We start from the raw sequence: 17657 nt of genomic DNA on the forward strand, positions 1-17657 counted from the left end.
TGCTGGACCCTTTACTGTTTGGTGTATACTTCTCAGCAGTTCAGACCAAAACTAAGGGATTGCTACTGACCAAGTTTGTGGACAACTGCAAACTGGGTGCAATTATTGAATCCCAAAATTATGTAAGTATGCTTCAGGAGGATCTTATGCAGACCAATGACTGATGTCTTAGTCACAGTCTCAAACTGAATGCAAAGAAATGCATCATCATTCCCTTTGGTAAAAGCAACGTATCTATGAAGGGGTAAGAGATCTGGGATCACAAGTAGACTGCAACCTTAACTTTGACCACCATGTATCTGCTTTATTAAGGAGGGCTTTCTGTGTAGCATACTCGGTTAGCAAAGGCATCACCTCTGAGCAAAGGAGGTTATAACCCCTCTATACTTGTCACTAATCAGGCCCATAATTGAGTATAATGCCCCTTTTGGCATGTACTGTACAAAGCACCTGCAGCAGTTGGAGAGATCTTAGAGGTTTCTAACTAAGAAGATCAAATGACTCCAGCACATGGCTTACACAGACCAACTAAAGTCCCCTGTCACTGTATTCCATATTGTATAGACTTCTTAGGGGAGACTGCATGCCTGGTTTATAGAGCAATCTCTGACCCAAACCTAATGAATTTGATGTAAATCAGTAAATCAAACGGGACTAGAGTTACCCCTTCCAGGAACCTAAATATGGCCTGCAACTTGAATAGGACAGGCTGGAGGGACAGATTTGTCTCCCGGTAACTGCCGCATCCTTGGAATAGGCTGCCAATTTGTGTAAAGCAGAGCACCTCTATGACACTGTTCAAAAGGAACGTGGATGAGTGGAAGGGGCATATTAAATTCTTACTGGGGATAGTGCCCACAACCCTCCTGGAAATAGGCAGTCATTACTAAATACAATCCGGGGTATTGACTAAAGTATCTTTAAGGTATTACATTGGGATGAAACAGCTATTCTTGAAATGACCTCCGGGTCGATAGCCTAGTAACCTCCTATGATCTTATAATCCCATAACATGTGTTTGCAAATGCTTTATATAGCTGAATCAAGTATTTGCTTTTTTTTTCTTTATAACATGCGTTTTCCTAAGTTGCTGTGTTGTTTTTAATTTACTGAACCTCACCATTTTCACTGAAATTATTTACTTAGAAAATTAAGTTAACAGTTGGCAAAGAGGATTAAGGCTGTACAGAGTTTGATTCCTTCATCATTCATTTACCTACTGTGTGACCTTGAGCAAGTTATTTATCCAGGCAATGCTTTAGGGCAGTTGGGAATTTGAGCCAGGCTCTGGAATGATCACTTTGACAGCATGCCTAGAAACTACCTAAAATTACCTGCATTTATTATGGTGCTTGATCTGGTGATGTCACTTTCATTGTGACTCTTTCCTAGGTTATCACAATGCATATGCAGGCTATGGAAGGGGACTGTGACTTGACATGGGTAACCAAGCATGTCATCCATGTGTGTCTTTAAACATCTGGTACTGTCTATAAATTTGTTGTGTGCTGGACAAGAGTTAACTTCCTCCATTGCCACAACCATGCCACAATGATGAGCCATTGAACATATTCTGCCTCCCACCTCTAGTGTTCTATTCACCACAACCACCTCCACCCCCACCAGTATACTTTGCAGGCTGCATGCCCCCTGCAAAGCCCTTGGTCCACTACTGCACTAGGTGTTTACAAATTTACGTTCTTGTTATAGGGCTTTGATATTAGACTTGCAGTCATCCACAAACTTGATTAGCCAGAGGTCTCGGTTGATGGTCTGGAGGTCAGAAGAGTAAATGTCAAACAAAAGGAGTCCCAGGATGGAGCCCTGCAAAACACTACTACTACTTAGTTCATACTCTTTGATGAGGCACTTGCTACCCACATCATATGAATCCTGTCCCTTAGCCAGTTTGATACCATCCTACCACATAAGAGTCTCTTTGTAATGCATTTAACTTACTAACTGTGCTAGCATATGGTATTGGGTATCATGACAATGGTCTTAGGCAGGTCAAGGTATGCTGTCTGTAAAAAAAAGTGATACAAAAATTCAAGTGTATAACTGGTATCAAGTGGTATGGTACTCCAGAAAAAAATGCTTTATTTGCAGATGATATTATTTTGTACTTGTTAAATCTAGAAAAGAACATTTCAGTGTAATGGAACATTTTGAGACAGTTTCAGGTGTTTTTAGGATATGAAATAAATGAAGATAAAACAAACTTTATAGTAGTAAACTATTTTCCCACACATGAATTGGTTCAGCAATGTATATTTATGGGGATATGATAAGATTTAGGTGTATGGATTAAAAAGGATTCTATTATGGCAGCTAAGTTTATGTGGGAAGAAAGTAAACAAAAGATAAAACAAAAACTGAGAAGGTGGAAGTTCTTTAATATGGATATGGATAGAAAGGTGAAAATGTTTCCAGTCAGGTATATTTTTATTAACTAGAGGTGAAGCTGTGGATCATAATTAATAAATAATTGAAAGAATTTGTTTGGGAGTAGCGTTCCCACCTATCCGTTTTTTGTTTTTCTGGACTATCCAGAAATCAAACTGATTGTCCAATAGTCTGGAAAACACTATACAAACTCTGATATTCCATTTAAAAAAGAAACAGACTACTGGAGGTTTTTAAATCTGCAGATTTACTGTGCTTTTTTAACAGAAGGGTGTAGTAAATTGGCAGAAAAAAAGAATCTCAAATGGAAAAAAGAGAGCATTCTTCCTCATCTGATGTGATGATGGAATCACAACATGGGCATCACAACATGGACAGAAAGTGGGTAAGGAGATGGGAAGTGCTAGGGATGTGGCCTTGTTCCAGTCTTTGCCACAATTAAAAGTGGCAATCCTATTTGGGAGGGAAGGAGGGCAAAAGTTAAATGGGATTGTTTCTCTCCTCAGAACAAGGTGGTTTAGGATTACTGGATTTGAAGAGATACTTTAGAAGCTGCACAGTTAAGGCTCATATACACGGAGGAATAAGTGAATCTTGAAATTTCATCATAGAATTGAATGAGATTTGTACATTTTAAATCTATAAATCGAGATATTGGGGTCTCAAGTTTAGAGGTTCATATAGTGAAGGTCACTAGCCTATCATCTGATTTAACCAGGAAGGGAGATAAAGGGGAAAAGTACATGAGGAAGTTATATTAACAAGGACCAGGTCAAGAACATTACACCCTCTAGTAGGTTTGTTAACAATCTGTTCCTGTGAATTTTTGTTATGAACTTCAAGAATTTTTGGGCATATCCTACATTTCAGGTACAGGTGCTCCAGTTTATTTGTGGGTAGTTAATGTCTCACAAAATAATGGAGTTTTTGTTTATAGGGAGTTCATTGATTCCACCTAGGAATTTTACCTAATTATCAGGGGACATGGAAGTTGTCCTGTAACAGACTATAAAGTGATAGTTGTTTTGTGTACTGTGATTTGGAGCTCAGTGAGTTCTGTGGGTGTGGGTCCCTGGGGATCTGTGTAGAGGTGATATGGTCCCTAATACTTATGGATATGCCACCACAGTTGCCATTGTGTCTGAAAACATGGTTCAAGCAAAACCCAGGTTTATAGGAGGTGATTTCTGAATATTTAAACCAAGATTTAGTAATTACACAGACATGGATGTACTCCACATGTATGAGACTCTCAAGGTTGAGCATTTTGTTGTTGAGACATCTAGCATTGAGCAGGGCTCCCTTAGTTTGACTCTGTTTTGGATTTGATATGTTACTTATGTAGAAATATCCATCAGCTGGACTATGTATATGTTTATATGGAAATACTTGAGTTTGTCGATTGTGTGTGTGTGTGTGTGTGTGTGTGTGTGTGTGTGTGTGTGTGTGTGTGTGTGTGAGTGTGTATGTGTGTGTGGCTGACAGTTGTTTAGTTGATCATATTTGATAAACTAATCAGATGGGCGATAGATATGCGAGATCGCATAACTTTCAAGGTTGGAGAATATGCCCTTATCCTGATTTTGAATTATCTCAATGTTAATATATATAATTAGTAGGGTGTGTGGGGATTTGCAAAAAATGTTTTGTCATTTTTTTAGTTTTACATCTTGCATGCGTCACGGTTGTTTCTTGGGGCATGTATAGTAGCATGTCGATGTTGGTGTTTTAACCTTAAAATGTTGATGTTTTTATGGCCGACTTTACTTGAGATACTGTATATGGGTCTACCTGAGATTACTGAAATTTCAGTAGACCAACATTCAAATCAATGAGCCCAGAAGCAAGAAATTTCACATCATCGAAACTTCACAATACCAATGTCCGACAGTCCAAACTGAGCGGAACAGGAAATCCTCTCATGTGCATGCTGTAGTGCGATCTCGGAGTTGGTATCTTTAAGTAGCACAGGGTTTGGGAGGCATAGCCCCCATGGGAGGGTGCAGGGGGCATAGCCCCCCTACAAAAACATTAAAGCTAAAGATTTGTAGTGAAGTTTTTTTTTTTTTGTTCATGTTTGTTATGAATATTCATGTCGGTGCTATGGGAATCGTCATGAATATTTAGTGTTAACTGTTAAGGGTTTAGGTTTATGGTTGGTGGGTGAGGGGAAGTAGGTAGTTTTATTTATAATGGTTTTGTTTTTTCTTTATATGGTGTTTGTGTATGCTGTTCTTGGCATGTTATAGGGAGGTTAAGTCAGGATTTCGTGTTGTCAGTGTTCTGTGTGTCGGGTATGTGAGCTGTCAAGTTTGTGACATTTCGGTGTTTTGGGCTCAGTGATTCAAATGTTGGACTACTGAGATTTTGGTAATCTCAAGTAGACATATATATATATATATATATATATATATATATATATATATATATATATATATTCATAAAATGAAATGAAACACTACAGGCTAGATTCCAAAACAAGCATCAGTGTACATTTTTGTAAGGTAATTCTGTTGGAGTTCCTATCCCAGCTGCCATCACCCTGAATTGCTGAATAATACTGCTTGGGATTTGGTTTATTTCTTCATTCTGTTGAAAGCGTCCTCCAGAAAGAAGGGTAATACAGTTATGTAAAGTACCAGAAATAACAGCAGATATATCAGAAAGGAACTTTCACAGCAATAGGAGTAGTATCCCTGAATCTGCCACTTAGAGTTGAAAACAGAATCATTTATTTTTTAATTGGTCTGTTCTGATTTGTATGTAGTTATTATGTGCTCAGTGTTACACTTTTCAGTTTATTGCACTGATTGTTTTCATGGGATCACAGTATGTTTATCTGGGGCATGCACCAACTAGTACTGGTGGAAGACCCAACATAAGAGAGGCAGACATCTGCTGGGAAAAACATGCTGATTGATAACAGACTTGAGCATACAGAAGTCCATTTATTACACAATTACAAGAGTGTCTTTTTTAAACTTCAGCTGTTTGGGTTCGAAAAAGTTCAGACTCTAAATATGTAGTTACTAATTCAGTTGTGAGTTATTTTGAAGTGGAATTTATGCATTCCTAAGCTAATATAATACATTTTTCTTTCTTTTTCTGTTACAGAAAATTTCAGAGCATGGAAACAAGTACAGCATTAACTTTACAGTCAAAGATGAAGTTACCAGTGTAAGCTTAAAATGTTCTTTCGCCTTCATTCTGTAAAATAAACCTTGTACGGCTGTTTTTTTTTCTTATTGTTCAACTGTATAATGCTAATACAGCTAAATAATCTAATACAATACCCCCTGTACATGGAGTAATAAATGAAGGCCTAATATTTTATGGTTTTATTTTTATTATTTTAATGGCTTAAGATATGCTATGAATGCTCAGGTAACATTGTTTTGCTTTCTAAAGTATATGAAAAATACATAAGTTAAATATGTGAAATGTGTTTATGGAATCAACTTTTCAGTTAAAGACAGTGAAAGTGCACAGAGATCAGATATTGTAGTGCAATAAAGCGAAACAATCTAGAGTAGCCTCCAGGATATAGATGAAGTTGAACTTTCACTAAACTTTGAAATGCATGGAAACATACAATGTCATATCAGATAAGGACTGCTAAGCTCATCCAGACTACATAAGCAGAAGCTGAAATTCTCCTACTGTCTCAAAATGATGCAATGTCTTATGCAGTAATTAAGCACAGTAAGGCAACATGAAAAAAGTTCCACTGATGTTGATCACCATTCACCGTAGTTAACATTCAAGTTGAGACAGCCCCAGAAAACTGTCTTAGAAGAAAGGAAATTAAAGGCTTTTGACTGCCCGCCTTCCTGGGAGGGAGGTAGAACAAGGATTCACAATGTTGTTTCTGTCATTAGCATTTCTAATGATTCCATATCAGACAACCTGGAATGAACTAAGAGACTGTTTTTTTTTCCACATTGCCAACTAATCATCGCGAAGTTTGCTGCATCTTGGATAAAAAGATAGAATAAACATTACTCATAGCAGTAGGGTGCTTACTGAGTTGAATGTGGCAAACCTGCCAACCAGCCTGACAATTTATGTATTTATTTTTCACCTTCTGCCATCCTTCATAGTAGAGACCAGTGACATTCCATAAGATAATACAAGGTCTGTGTGTGGAGAAGGTAGACAGGACTCCAGATAGGTGTGGATCCTTGTGGAAGTGAGGGTCATTTTGCCATTGAACCCATTGCCAACACAAATTAGCACTTTGAGATTGATGAGAGAGCTAATGTGAAAAATGAAACACCCAGCTGTTACATGATGGAAACCAGCTCTACTCCTCCCAACTCTTACCTTTATGAGGGAACAAATGGGGGTGGCAGATAGGGCATGAGTCAGGCCAGCTAAGGCCAATTAGTAAGAGGAGGATGAAATAAATATACAATAAACATAGCTAGTCCTGCATGCTGCTGCTTGTAGAATGTGTGACACAATATTATAGCAGGATAGTTTCATGACCACTTGGTGCATGTGGATTTGGTTTTGTTCTGCAAGGATAACTTTAAATTCAGTGTCATTAGCTGTACTTCTCTTCTGCTGTCTAGGTAAAATGAATGCTATACCAGGAGTACAATGCTACCTGATTATCCTAATTCTGATTGTGAGGTTGCATCTTAAGTGCAATTACAAAACTTGCAGTATAACATTGTATATATGTATGCATCATATTCCACTTTGATAATATTTGAAAGTCAACTTGCATTGCAAACTAGCAAATGTTGGAATGAATGAATGTATTGTGCACACTACAAATATAGTATGGTGGCATCTTGTCTGAATAATTTTTGTCTGTGTCGACATGTGCCTTCTTGAAAAAAATCTGGATCAAGTCTAGAAAGCAGCAGTTAGGCTGAGGATAACTATCCCACCACCAGTTAAAACCTTTCTGATTAATAGATGGTTTTAGTTTTCCAAGCATTTTAATCCCATTGCCATTTCAAGGGTATTTGTTACAGTTGTCATTCTTGTACTACAAATATAATTTTTGAATTGCCCCTTGTGTCACTTCTTTGCTGGTTTTGCTCCTTTTGTTCATGCTTTTCCTACATTCTAGATGATTACCCTCCTGACATTTGTTGATACCAGTGAACTGTTTATATTTATATCATGCCTTCCCATTTCTCTGTCCTCTATTTCTCTGGATTGTATATGTGCGTTTACATGTACACATGTACATCTACATATATGTTTGTGTGTCAGAATGTTGAAATAATCAACATGTTGAGCAGCAAGTAGTTTTTTTTATGGAATGTATTGATCAAGTACTGACTAGTGATATACATTTTAAAATCAGTATTACCATTAGTTCAAGGCATTTGCTATCTAGGTAAGAACAGCACTCATATATGAAAATGTAGATATGTCATATGGGGAACTGATGATTTTGTTTGTTATTCCCCACATGCACATATGTTAGGGTATGTAGTCACCTTATAGATGACATCTTCTTTACTTGGGGTGGTAGTGTTGAACAACTGTAGGAATTGATGTAATTTGTGAATTGTAGCACTTCATTTTTAGGAATTAATAATTATCAGATCAAAATAAAGTATTTTTTTGGATGTAGAATTACATAAGGGTACAAATAATGTATTGAAGTCTGTTATTAGTTATAGAAATGCTGGTAATGCTGTTCTACATTATGGCTGTATGAATCCTGCCAATTTAAAGAATAACTTACAGAAGAGTGAGTGTAAAAGACTAATCAGCTGAATACTGAGGAACAAGTATAAGTTTTGTTGCAGAGTTTACATGAAAGGTTTATTTGCTGATGATATCCAGAGAGACTTGTAAATGAAGCATGTGGACCCATAAAGGATACATAAACAAGCAGTTAATCAACAAAAAGGTGAATGTACTAGTGCAAGCCTTCAGTATACGTTGTAGATAGTGGTAATGTCAAACAAATGTTAATTAACATTCTACTCATATTATCAGATAATCAAGAATTGTTTACTTGGTAGGTAATCCTCTATGCTATGTTTAACAAGATAGGTAAAAATATTAAAAACATACATGAAAATGACAAAATGGTGGAAAGTAATAAAATGTTAAAGAAGGGTAGCTATAAATGTTTAGCATGTAATATGTGCATGCATATAACTGAAAGCCTATGTTTTTATTGCTGTTCTGCACAGAGTGCTTATACAGCACCTGGTTATTGTACATAAAACTCGGAGTTTGTGATATGTGCAGCAGTATGCACTGGATGAGATTCATTTTACAGTGGAAAGACAAACTGGAAGTTAAGAAACAGGATTTATGAATGCTGATATCCATTTAAGAACAAGAATTTAGTTAATGTGCACTTTCCCAGGTGGCTGCACACTGATCAACAGCTTAACTTCAGCTCTCCCAGTGTGAAAAAAGAAACTGATCTACAAGGGCGAGGAACTCTGCCACTTTTGGTAAATTCAGTTACTGGCTAGAAAGTACACTGCTTGGATGCCAGCAAAGAAGAAACCAAGAGGGTCTGAAAGAAAATCAACTAGAAAAGAAGAGAAAACACTTACTGGGAAGAATTCTGCAGCTGTTCAGCAAAAAGTAGTTCAAGCTCCAGTGTTGGTGCAAACTGTAGTTTCCAATAATCTAGTGCAAAAAGTGAGTCAAATGTGTTCAGAGCTGATTAAAATAAACAAAACATTGAAGGAGTATATCAACTCAAGTAAATAAAGGCTGAAAAAATGTAAGAAGCTTTAAACAGGTTTTCAGATAAGCGGATAAAACTGCAAAAAATCAAATGTCAAAATGAAGAAAAGGCTGGCTGAGTATGAGACTGCTCAAGAAGAGATGTTTCAAAAATTATAGAATTAGATAGAGGACAGAGCCATGTAGGGAAACTCTAAGATTTTCTGCTGCACCAGAGAAACTAGAAGGAACAGATTGTATTCATTTTATGAAAGCACAAATAACAGCTGAATGAGAATTCCACATCAGGAACTGTTAATTGAAAGAACACACCATGTATATGCTCCAAAATGGGGCCAAGAGAAAGCAGCCAAGGCCTGTATCAGTAAAGATGTAAACCTACTCACAGAAAGAGTTGATCCTGACAAAACTATGGCAAAAGGACAAAGTATTAAAAACTGGAGACATTAGAGTGTTTGTGGACAATGATTATTCACTGTACACCAGGCAGAAGAGAAACAAATTTATTCCAGGAATCAGGAAATGTCAAGAGGGAAGTGTGATATTCAAAATGCTGTATCCAGCTGTCTTTAGAATATTTTTTTCCTGGAGTATCAAAGTCATATTTTGATGTATAACAGGCAAAGGAGGAAATACAAAAAAATGCCCAACAAAAAGTGAGCCATCAGGCAGAAGGGGACTGCTTCTAATTCTTCTGATAATAAAGCACAAGGAGGGACTTTGCCATTGAAACCCTTTCCACTGTTCCAAAGGAAAACACTTTCAAAGCAGAGAAAAGCACAGGAGTTGAGAAGAATTGGAAATACCTTGGAATTTCACCAGAATCTGGAGTTTGGAAATGGAGATGAACAGGAAGAAGACCAGCAATATGGAAGTTAGTGAATAAATGTGAGACTACAAAGCATCAATCACATTTGTGAAATATTACTGTATAAGAAAAAGTGGAAAGAATGGACCTTTGTTGACTTTGTTAAACTTGTGGAAAACTGAAAAGCATTTTGCCTGATATCATTAATGTTTGGAAGGACAGTGAGGGAAGAGGAAGAAGAAGGAAAAAATAACTGTAACTAAAACAATTGTTGACAGCATTCTGTGAAACTTTTTATAATATAAATTGCGTGTTTTCTAGTGAAGTATTTTTAGTTGCTCTTGTATGTGATAATGTTATTAAAGTAAACAGATTCCTTTTTCTTCTTTTTTAGTAAAAAGAAATGTTGGCTTTACAGTGAAAAAAGAGACGAAAGGATACACAAAAGCATGTTTAAGTTAATAGGCTGTAATCTTGAGTTGCTGAGGTGTGGGTGGGCTGCAAAAATACACAGATTATAATATACTGTATGTAGAGCTGATATGTTTTTTCTTTTTGTACAGATGAATCCTTGGCTTACTATAATAACAAGTTTTAAGCGGAAACAAGGAAATATGAGAGCACTGAACATAATGAAAAGTCTTCCTTTAGGAATAACTGTTTCAGCTTGTCTTTCAGGCTACAGCAGAGGACTACATTTTTTTCTCTTATATTTCCATGGAGACAATGTGATAATGTAAAAACCAAAATGTAAAAGACTGTAACAAACTGGAGGTCAAGTAGGTTTACACATCTTCCTTTAACAGAGACAGACACAGATTAAGCGCTTTCATCCCAGTCAAACTGGGGACTTCATCAGAAACTGCATTTACAATTCTAAAACTTTTTTTTTAAATAGCTAAGACACCATTACATTTGGTTAAAACACATCCAATGAAATGTAATTTATACATATCACATTATTCCCTTCCCATTTTATACAAAACCTTTTAGAAATCTAATAAGATGTTCTTGTCATAAAACAGGATAAAAACATACAATATCCAAAAAGCATTGCCTTTCTGCCAAAGCTGTTTGAAAATCATACATCATATTCCCAATCCTTAATTCTTAATTTTTTTATTTGTTTTGTTTTCCTCGAGTAATGCTATGTTAATTTGCTTACTCAACCTCCAGTTTGCTACAGTCTTATCCATCTTTCTTTTTGTGTTTTTTTGGACTGCAACTTTGCAACCTAGTTTGGTTACTAGTATTTTGTGGTTCCTGGGGGCAAGGTATGGACACTTTAGACCAGTTTGGTCTTTCACCCACCAGGGAAGAAATCAACATTCAGGAGACCAAGATATCCAAATTAAAGGAAGATGTGGCTTCTTTGAGGGGTGAGCTAACAAAATTGATCACTTTACTCACCCCATTACGTTTGCAAGGATCTAACTTTTAAATACACCGAATGAACGTGAAATGAGTGATATGAGTGGTTCCCCAGGCAACATAAATCAGGGGAACCATTCTAGTCACATGACCCAAAACCCAAAGGAAGGAAATGGCAGCAACAGAAGGACATACCCAGTGGAAAATAATGGTTGTGATGGAAATTTACTTTCCCAACAACTTTTCGAGACCCAAGGACACAAAATTACTTGCCAGAATGATCTCAGTCATTCAGGTATTGTTTTTAATTCTGGTCTGGGTGCTAGACCAAAGATGATTAATAAACAGGTCACTTCTACACAAGGCATTTTCAACCCTGAAATCAGACATGGCAGTTCCAGGGGGGAATCTGTTAATGTGAATAGACTTTGTAATTTTATGCAAAAGCATTATTCTTTTCAGTTTCAGGAGAATGTGGAGAGAAACAGTTGACTGTTCCATTCTGGAAAAGAGTGAACATTTTGAGTCTTTAAGAGACATGGTGTTTTAGTTAGAAAAAATGATTATTTAAATTTAAAAGTACACAAATGTAAATTGCATATTTAAATGAGTGTATCAAGTTAAAAATAGTACTGCAACGATTGCATGTATATAAATTTCCTTTTGGTATATAGATTTAGATGCAGATTCTGATGAAGTCCCCAGTTTGACTGGGATGAAAGTGCTTAATCTGTGTCTGTCTCTATTAAAGGAAAGTGTGTAAACCTACTTGCCCTCTATGTTGTTACAGTCTTTTACATTTTGTTTTTTTGTGTTTTTTTTCGGACTGCAACTTTGCAACCTAGTTTGGTTACAGTATGATAATATGACAATAAAAAGCCAGAAACGTGGTTTCTTCAAAACTGAAAGTTGATGTTTTCTGAAAGCATCCAACTTGTTTTCACATCTAGAAAGGGAATAAAGATAAAAAAACACATACACCAATTACTGTAAGTAGAAACACAAGCAATAACATGTGTCTTAATGGAGGCCTGTGTTAGCAGCTTTTTATTTGGGGCAAATATTCCTATTAGGAGGGCTAAACTGTATTATTTGAAGATATACATAGTTATGTGTCTTTGTATTAAGCTAGCAGGTTATGGGGTGTTCAGGGTTTGTGTGTTTGTTTTTTTTTTTTGTAAAAACAAAAATAAACCACTGAAGAAAAAAAATTAGGCAGACAACCAAGTTATCTTTTTAAAATTTCTTGTTTTTGTTCTTCCAGTTAGTGCTTTCGTCAATCCTCCATACACTCAACTTCATCAGACAATACAAAACAAGTAATAGCCATATTTAAAAGGCTCAATAGTAGTCACATGTTCAAAACACCCCACATGCTTTCATATCACATGATACAATTCCCATTTTTTATATATATGTGTATACACTTGTAAAACACAATACTTAACCTTTATTAAATAACACATCCAAATTTTAAGCCAGCTAAAACTACCTATAATATGAAAAATTAGGTATAAAAATGTGTATAAAAGGTCACTATTTAACCAAGTTAATTCTACTTTCAATTTAAACAAATTTTAACTGAATTGGTATAAAATTACTACAAAAATTACATAACCATTTGTTGGAACCTAATTTTTCATATTATAGGTAGTTTTAGCTGGCTTAAAATTTGAGTGTGTTATTTAATAAATGTTAGGTATTGTGTTTTACAAGCATATATATATATGTGTGTGTGTGTGTGTGTGTGTGTGTGTGTGTGTGTGTGTGTATATATATATATATATATATATATAAATATATATATATATATATATATATATATATATATATATATATATATATATATATATATATATATATATATATAAAATGGGAATTGTATCATGCGATATGAAAGCATGTGGGGTGTTTTGAACATGTGACTACTACTGAGCTTTTTAAATATGGCTATTACTTGTTTTGTATTGTCTGATGAAGTTGAGTGTATAGAGGTTTGATGAAAGTGCTAACCGGAAGAATAAGAACAAGACATTTTAAAAAGATAACCTGGTTGTCTGCCTAATTTTTTCTCTTCAGTGTTTTTTTTGTTTTGTTTTGTTTTTGTTTGTTTGAAGGTTTTATGAAAACAAAATGTCTTGTAAAATGTGACATAGGTTCCAAGGTTGATGATAAGAAAAAACTGTGTAAAGGATTAATCTGTCAAACATTAGGGGGTGCATGTATCACAAAAGCTGAAAATAGACATTTAAAAATGCTGCCGTATGTAATAGGTGGGAATAATGACTTCTTACCATAATGGAAGCACTTTCCATATTATCTTGGAATGTGAATGGTCTCACGGGGATAGACAAAAAGTAAAGAATATTTATTTGTATTAAGAAATGCAGAGTGCAAATGGCAGTGCTACACAAACACTGAGTATGTGAATTTGATAGAGAAAGGACTTCAGGATGGATATGCAGAAGAATATCAGGGACAAAGATAAAGATGAGCATTTATATTAATTGGTAGAAGAGCTCCAGTAATGATAGAAGAGAAAAAAGCTAATAATGGCAGATTTGTGGTAGTAAGGAGCTACTGACAAGGGATGAGTATTAAAACAAACGATACAGTCCACTGAAAAAGATTTTAATTGTGTTAGCGCTTTCATGCACAATACTACGTTTAGTTAAATTTAGGGATGGATTGGGTAAGGGAATTTTTACATACTAAGCATCTTCCTGGATTGGATATTGTTCTTATTATTACTCTTTTAGATCTTGTGTTAAAAAATATTTTTTTTTATGTTTCAGGGTGAATACTTTTTGCAGACAACAGGTATTGCCATGGGCTCCCCCTGTGGGGGGAGCTTTGCTAATGCCGTCATGGCATATTGGGAACATACTTATTTGTTCCCCCATTCAACTTTTAAAAACAGTGGCTTGGTACACCCGCTATCAAGATGATATATTTATCATTTTGAAGGGCTCTAAACATGAAGCCCAAATGTTGGTTGATGTTATGACCTCTTTCACATCATTTTTAGAATTTACTTACGAATATGATGACAATGTCATTAATTTTTGGGATATTCAATTGTATAAAGATGTGGTTAATCATAGATTTAGATCTTCGATTTATCGGAAACCATTTTATAGTAATTCTTTTCTGCATTTCTCTAGTCATCACCCATTTTTTCAGAAGAGAGGAATTATCAAAGGTCAACTAGTTAGGGCATCTAGAATGTGTTCTGATGAAGAGGATTTTCAGCAAGAATGTAACAATTTAAAAGTTATGTTTCTTAGTCGAGGATATCCATTAAAATTGATTCAAATTCTAATCAAAGAAATTCAAGATAAGAGATCTAGAGGTGTTTTGGGTCCTTTGCTAAATAGGCATGAAAGTGTTGGTATAAGTAACAATGAACAAACAAAGCTGGTTAGAAATGATGACAATAACTATGTAACCAGTTTTCTAACCCAGTTTAATGATATATCAGTACACTTAAGGGATATTTTAAATTATAATTGGGATATTCTTTCCCAACAACAGACCCTTGATAAAATTTTAGGTAGTAGACCCTTAATAATGTACAAAAAAGCTGCAAATTTGAAATCATTGCTTGAATTGCCGCATAGACAGTTTAAACAACAGAAAGGCATGTATAAATGCGGCAGATGTAATTATTGTAAGCACATTTTAATTGGTAATTCATTTAATATTAAAGGCAAGAAATATTTTATTAATGATAAGTTTAACTGTGAAAGTCAAGGAGTGGTTTATGCAGCATTGTGTCAAGTATGTTCTGCATTTTATTTTGGAAAGACAGAGCGTCATTTGAAACAAAGGATTTATGAGCATATTTATGCGATTTCTAAAGGTATTAGTACGAATGCTTTAGCAAAACATATATTGGAAAATGATACACATTTTTTAAAATTTGTAGTTGCCCAGGCAGTGCCAAGAAATCCTAGAGGCGGACCTTGGCACTTGAAATTGGAGGAACAGGAGTTGTTGTGGCAATTAAAGACCAATGCTCATACTTATCCGGGAATCAACGACGTCTGTTCCATAAAATGCTTACTCAAATTGAAGGCTTTGGAACGCTAATTATCTTTATAAATGTGATTTCGTAATGCAGTTTAAATATATATATATATATATATATATATATATATATATATATATATATATATATGTATATATATACATATATAAAACATTCCTTTGGCTATTGATGGTAGTCAGTCCAGGTCAGGAATTTTTTCTTACTATATAAACTGTTCTCATCAAGAAGACAGCTGTCTTTTTAAATCGTAATTTTGTGATTTAATTGATATTAATTATGTTTTAATTGTTCACTTATAAAATACATGTTTTTACAAGTGTATGTGTCTGAAGAAGTGCACGTAGTATTGTGCATGAAAGCGCTAACACAATTAAAATCTTTTTCAGTGGACTGTATAGTTCATTTTGCTACCTTTTTTTGGTTTTATTCAGTTTGCTTCGTGGTATTTTGTTTTTTAAGGGATGAGTATTACACTGGCATGGATTTATATTCCACCTAAAACTGCTATTATGGAGCTTAAAAAACTTTGGGAGAAATAATCAGCTTTCAGTAAGGAATGATACTTATAAGCAAGCACTGAAATTTAATTTGCAACAATAAAGATGTATTTGGGGGCCTAGAAGGAGAATATAACAAAAGAGGATAGATTTCTGAAAAACTTTATGAAAATATTTGGTATGAAAGATGTGAATTCATTAGTAGCAACTTGGAGATAATTTGCATATGATTTCCCAAGCTACAGTAACTGAGCTAGACTAGACTGAAATTGTATTTGTAACATGGGCATTTAATTGAGAACTTTTACACACATCCAATAACTATTTCAGATCATGTGCCAACAATTACAAAGATACAATACAAGGTAATGAAGTAAAGATGAAACACTATTACTTCCCCACCTTCCAAAGAGAGGAATTTAAGGAATGGGTGGTGGAAATTATTCGAGAATTATTAGGGAAGATAGAAAGTACACCAGAAATTTTAGCTAGAGAGTGGGATAAAATGAAAGTGGAGTTTAAAAACAGAATAAAAATAAAAGAGAAAGATATCTGCTTAAGAAATAACAAGAATTATTTAGTGTTACTGACAAAGGTTAAAATATTACAGAATAAGGGGAATCTCAAAGAACAAGAAGAGGAGCAATTGCAGAGTGCTAAAGCGAAAATAAGGGAGCACCTGGGTGACAAGCATGAGTTTAGAAAGATTGCTGTTAAGCCACTGTATTTTTTTGATAATTCCAGAGCGCCAAAACTTTTGGTATAATGACTTATACAGCAAACAGTAGAAAGAGTTGTCACCAAATTTAGGGAGTTTGTATCAAGAAGAATAATCAGAGATCATATAGTGGTATTAGAGATGTTTTGGAAATTTTATGAAAATTTGTATAATGCAAAGAAGTGGGGAAATTAAGAAAAAGCACAAATGGAAATATATATAGAATAGTTAAACATGCCAAGGTTGTCAAGCAGATAAGGCTCAACACTTTACAGTTAAGACAGGAGAAGAGGAGATAAAAATGGTGATGTATATTCAATCTGCAACAAAGTCAACAGGAATATTTGGTATTCCAGTGGGAGTTTGGAAGCTAGGATGGAAGAAAGTGATAAAGATCTGGAAAGTTTTGTTTAATAGTATTTTAAGTAAAAGGGAGGCATCAACAACCTGGAAAAAAGAGAGATTAGATAAGCTGTTTATAAAGAAACAATGGGAGAGCATATATATGTTTTCCAAATATGCAACAAAATCTGAAAGATTTAGGATGTTTCCATAGACACTTTTATACCCCAAGAAGACTCCAAAGAATTTTTCCTCAGACAGAGGGCAACTGTTGGAGGTATAATGAGGAAGGGTACCTGGATACCTGGGATAATATGATCTTAGAGTGTAATGAACTGATAGATTTTAAAAGTTCAATCAAATGAGTGTAACTAATTAAATGATTTTGGGGGCTGGGACACAGGATCTGAATTGCATGGACACAGTAAGACCTTGTTAAGTTTAATTCTGGTGGCTGCCAAAAAAGCAATTACTAGAAATGGAAATCAAAGTCTAAACCAGCTATCCTTGATTATTATAAGAGAGATAAAAGAACAGGCATGGGATCTCTAGAAAAGGCTATGAGTAAATTATATAGAAAAAAGTGGAAATTGTGGGAACAGTACATGCAGAAAATGTTTTGGAGGAGGAATGAAGTTTAAGAGAAGGCAGGAATTGAACAACTTATGTAATGTTGCTTTAATTATATGGTATAGAACAATATATGTAATGTATAATATCTGTAAATGTGAATTTGTTAGTATAATTTGATTACTTTTATATAAATGCAAGTTTATGTCACAACCA

The 17657-nt window shown here is 34.9% G+C and overlaps 1 protein-coding gene across 1 annotated transcript in view; it reads left to right on the forward strand.

Moving 5' to 3' along the window:
- The window catches only part of LOC122801017 (latexin-like), a 386629-nt gene that overhangs the window by 184748 nt on the left and 184224 nt on the right, over nt 1–17657 (forward strand). The window contains exon 2 of the mRNA XM_044070476.1: nt 5521–5583. Within this exon, the coding sequence (XP_043926411.1) occupies nt 5521–5583 (63 nt within the window). The remainder of the gene's footprint in view (nt 1–5520; nt 5584–17657) is intronic.

This window comes from Protopterus annectens, chromosome 4.part1 (assembly GCF_019279795.1).
Source record: "Protopterus annectens isolate FY-2018-M chromosome 4.part1, PAN1.0, whole genome shotgun sequence".
In the NCBI taxonomy this organism is placed as follows: Eukaryota; Metazoa; Chordata; order Ceratodontiformes; family Protopteridae; genus Protopterus; species Protopterus annectens.